Source organism: Atta colombica, unplaced genomic scaffold, assembly GCF_001594045.1.
Source record: "Atta colombica isolate Treedump-2 unplaced genomic scaffold, Acol1.0 scaffold89, whole genome shotgun sequence".
In the NCBI taxonomy this organism is placed as follows: domain Eukaryota; kingdom Metazoa; phylum Arthropoda; class Insecta; order Hymenoptera; family Formicidae; genus Atta; species Atta colombica.
Window position 1 is genome coordinate 756,585 of NW_017259582.1, and position 4,819 is coordinate 761,403.

General features: G+C 26.6%; 1 protein-coding gene across 1 annotated transcript in view; it reads right to left on the reverse strand.

Moving 5' to 3' along the window:
* LOC108693219 (putative fatty acyl-CoA reductase CG5065) overlaps positions 1–4,819 on the reverse strand; it is a 28,831-nt gene that overhangs the window by 11,505 nt on the left and 12,507 nt on the right. The window contains exon 2 of the mRNA XM_018202043.1: positions 332–603. Coding sequence (XP_018057532.1) covers positions 332–574 — 243 coding nt within the window. The 5' untranslated portion in view covers positions 575–603. The remainder of the gene's footprint in view (positions 1–331; positions 604–4,819) is intronic.

The window sequence follows — 4,819 nt, forward strand, 5'->3', positions numbered from 1 at the left end:
TATATATATATATATATATATCACCAAACTAACTTATAGTTCGTCCACCGACAGCTCAAAATAATTTAGTTTTTTTTTTCAAAATAATTTAGTGTTATAGGAAAATATTAAAATCATCACAACTTAAAGAGGATAGTTTATTTTTGTGTGATGAAAATGACAAAAATAACATTTAATCATATTTTTAAAAGTATCACGTTCTTTTTGCCAATATGATTATAATTAGTCAATGTAAGTTTCTATTAAGTTGAAAAATAATTTTTTCTAGGCAACTTAATTTTTTGAATTGTATCACTTTTGAAACAATATGTATATATGTATATATACGAACGGGATTGTTCAGTAGTTCCTTAAAACGTTGCTCAACGGATAGGCCTTTTTTTGGACGGATTAAAACGAAAATTGTGGCTACCCGGGGACACGAACGTAGCAGCTTTTCTAGAAGGGCTTTTCCTAAGAAGCCAGTAGCGCCGGTTAAAAGAATCACTGTTTCAGCGAAGAACACGTCAATTGAACTTCCCCTCGAATGATCTTCATCGTGTCCTGAATTGGTTTGTGCGTTCGTCGTACCCATTTTTGGTGTTTGTTTTAAACTCTACACAACTGTGAAAACATATTAGACAATAAATTAACAAGGCGGTCATTGCTATAATCTTTTAAGAATAGATATAAAGATGATCTTTTCTCAATTAAAAACTTTTGTTGGATTAAATAAGATGTCTGAGATAGAAGAGATCGTATAATGTATTTAAGGAGACATTTTTTTTTAATATTAATTTTCAAAATTTTTTAAAACTATTATTTTTTCAATTTTTTAATTTTATTCATTAATATATGAATAAATAATAAATGAATGTTTATTTAAAAGAAAATTTATAGCTTTTTATGAAATAATATTTTAATTCATTATTTTGAATGATTTTTTTTTTGTTGCCTATGTATAAAGAGTGCAAAAGTACATATATTTAGAGGCGATAAAATATTGTACTTGGAAACATGAAATAAGTCGCAAAGAAGTAATGTTATGATTGTTTTCTAAATCTCCGTCAAATTAGACTATATAAATGACGCTAGAAATGGTTGAATGATAACGACACTATACTCATTTAAATAAAGGAATTAGTTTAATATGAAAATGTACAATAATTAGGGGAGACTGGAGACAGTTGCAATGGAGGTAAGTTGTAATAATGCATACATATATCTTTTAAATGATAAGAAATAAGATGATCATATGAAGAACAAAAATAATCGATATCGATGCCTGCATCTGCCTCATATCATCAATCGTGCGTGCGCCATATGTAAAAGAAGTTATATGTACTGTGCTCAAACAAGCCACGTAGATGTATAAATTTATGATTTTATACTTGTTTTGCTTTAAACTTTCAAATAAAATGTTTTTTATCATATTTTCATTTTATTAATTCAAAAATACGTTTTCTCAAGCTGTGTGCATATCTTTTTTTAAATATTTTTAAGTGGTTTCAAATATATTCATATAAATTTTAACAACGGTTTGGGATTAAAATTGTCATCGTTAGAGTATACAACAGAATTGTAACACTATTATAATTAACAGTAAATGTTAAGAAGATCCCGCTCACCTCAAATTTTGATAAAAATACACTGTATTGATGTTTTCGCGTAAAAATAAAAATTGACAAGAAAAAAGTGTCCCTCTGCTTCGTGAATCGAAATATTGTAAGTTAAAATTGACGACTATTCAGGTTAGGAAATCTGTTACAGCCACGAAATACTGAGATGCAAGCACGCGCTGAAGTTACATTTTTCAAGCTCTAGGGCCACGTGCAAATATGTTATAATTCTTATTATAATAGATATTATTTATTGTATTACAAACACAAATTCATTACTTAAAAACAAATTATCTGTTCTGAAACACAAATTTTTGCTTTAAAAACACAAATTCACTATTTTGAAACAAATTCTCTCTACTCTAAAATTCACTGCTTTTTAATAATAGATTTACTATTTTAAAAACAAAAATAATATAAGAAGATAATTTTTGTTTTAAAACAGATAATTTATTTTTAAAGCACTCAATTTATATTTTTAAAGCAGTGAATTTGTGTTTTAGAACAGATAACTTGTTTCTGTTTTAAAAAACAAATAATTTGTTTTTAGAACTTGTTACAACTTTTTCTGGTTCTATTTCATTTTGCTCGGAGCAAGATTATAATTTTGATACTAATTTTGATATTAATTTTGATATTTTATATTTTTATTATATATTTTTATTCATAAACAGCTTAAAATTACACATTTTTGCAAATAATACCATAAATCTAAAGTTGTTGTGTCATGTACATTAAAAGAAATATATGTATATTTATAAACATTGGTACAACTGTCCTCAGTCTCCCCTACAAAAAATAATTTTAATCTAAATAATAAATCGATAAGAAAAATAAAAAGCTTTAAATATTTAAACTATAGAAATCAAAACCTTAAACGGTCTGGCTGGATCTTAAGTGCTTGTATGATTCTTGTGTGAATTTATATACTACGTATGTAATCCCTAGAAACGTGCGCCGAAATGATTTGACGAAATGATGATAATTCCCGACCGAGATAATATTTTTCGCGATAAGAATTAATTATTTACAAATTTTAATATGTTATTCAACATTATTAAGATCGTTTCGAAGATGCGAATAAGCATCAAATATTTGTTAAAATGCTATAAATAACTTTCTAAGATTTTGATCTTAATGAGAGAATAGAATATCAAGAGCATGACTTTGAAAAAACTTTAAAAAATTTTAACCTTCAATTGAACACTTTAGATCAGTACTGGCGGTACTGTAACTTTCAAGCCTTATCACAAAAAAAGTACTTAATGAAAAATATGTTATAGTGTTTTGAAGAATTCTCGAGATAAGCTACAAAAATATGCAATAAAAAATGGTGATTTTCATTTAAAAAATCAATGTGATCTTGACCTGACTGTGGTAACGCCAACTAAGATCAAATTGAGATAATAAGATTAATAAATAGATTTTAAATCTTACAATTTTTATCTAAAGAATTTTTTTTATAAAACATATTTTTCGAGACATTTAGAAGTATCAGTATTTTATATACACCCTGTATATATACACTTGTTATGCCCGTATACAATTAATAAATATAAATGCATTTTATTATTAAGTTGAAACTGCGAACACGTTCCTCAAGTGCTGTTTTTATAAATAGACTTGTGACTCCATTAAAATATTTATTATTTAATAGTTATACAAATTCTTTGTTAACGTTAATTGAATTAATTTATTGTTACATTATTTAGCCTTCAGGGCCTGCATCTTTATTTATTTCTATTTACATTTGTTAAAGTTCGCACAAATTTTGTTCCTTAAATCTGACATTTGAAATTCTACTTGCCAGATATTTGGCTAATAAAATTTGCATATGCTCCATACAGAAGTCTTTACCCATAGCAGATTTCTCTGACATTTTCGAAAAAGATAAGTAGAATTATAATTTTCAGACTTTCGTTATTTATATGTATTTCGTTATTTATATGCATTTCAAACGAGAGACATAATATTTCAAAAATGAGCAAAATTATAATTTATGTGACACTTCTTATGCACGTGTAAGTATTCATACATTAATTATGGTGTTCATATCCTTGACCCGAGATATCGTAACTTCCACCACATGTCTCGAATCGATATAATGGTGACGGTCATCAACCGACGTTGGAAAAAGCTTTTTATTAATATTTTACGCGCGAATAGTTCTGTAGCTATGCGAAACGCTATGTGTGTTACTTACCTACTTTATTCAATATGACGTCACTTTACAAATCATGTCTGGATATTAGTAATAAGAATAATGTAATTAGTAATAAGAATAAAAGAAATCTGCAATGATAGAAATCGTAAAATTTATTTAAATTATTTCAACTGCGATATAACATGGTTAACGATTGGAATGATTTGTGAAGATTTTTATTTTGATAGCTTGTAAAGAGATTATTATAATTTCTTGCAAGTCTCTAATAAATCTTTTTTCTTACGACTTTTAATTTCAGAAATAGTTACACAATGTTAAATCGGGAGACTATCATAACTTTTAGGAAAAGAATAATAAATAATGCCAATGTGAATCGACACAGGTTGTTCATGTGTAGTAACGCATATATTAAATATAATAGATACAAATTTCCTTTGTATTGGATCTTCAATATGTAAGATTTAATCGTTAGAAAAAAATCCGTGATATTGTAAAATACAAGGAGAGAAGTTAAAAAGTTGAATCATCATTAAACATCAAAATAAAATTCTTCAATATCGTCTTTTGTATTTTGCCGAATATTCAAATCGTAGACATAAACGAATTAGAAATTTAACTAAAATAACAAGTCAAAACGTGTAAAATAAACTTGGCCAAACAAAAATAAAATATATGTAAGTTAAAAATCACTAAAAATTTAAATTTAAATTAACGATAGTCCGTCAGATACAAAATAAAATTAAGATGTATTTAAATTAAGATGTATTAAAATATGAATATATAATTTACAAAAAAACATTAATTCTTCGCGATCAAATCATAATACAAGGGGTATAACAAATCAGTATAATTTTGTATCAATTCATTTTTTAACAAAAATCGCCTCTGAGATTAATTTTTTATTAAAGCTTCCCTTCTCGAGAATCAATGACTCTTATCTCAAATATTTTTATAGTATATTTGAAATTTTCCACAAGGACATATCTTTACGTGTGTGTGTGTGTGTGTGTGTGTGTGTGTGTGTGTGTGTGTGTGTGTGTGTGTGTGTGTGTGTGTG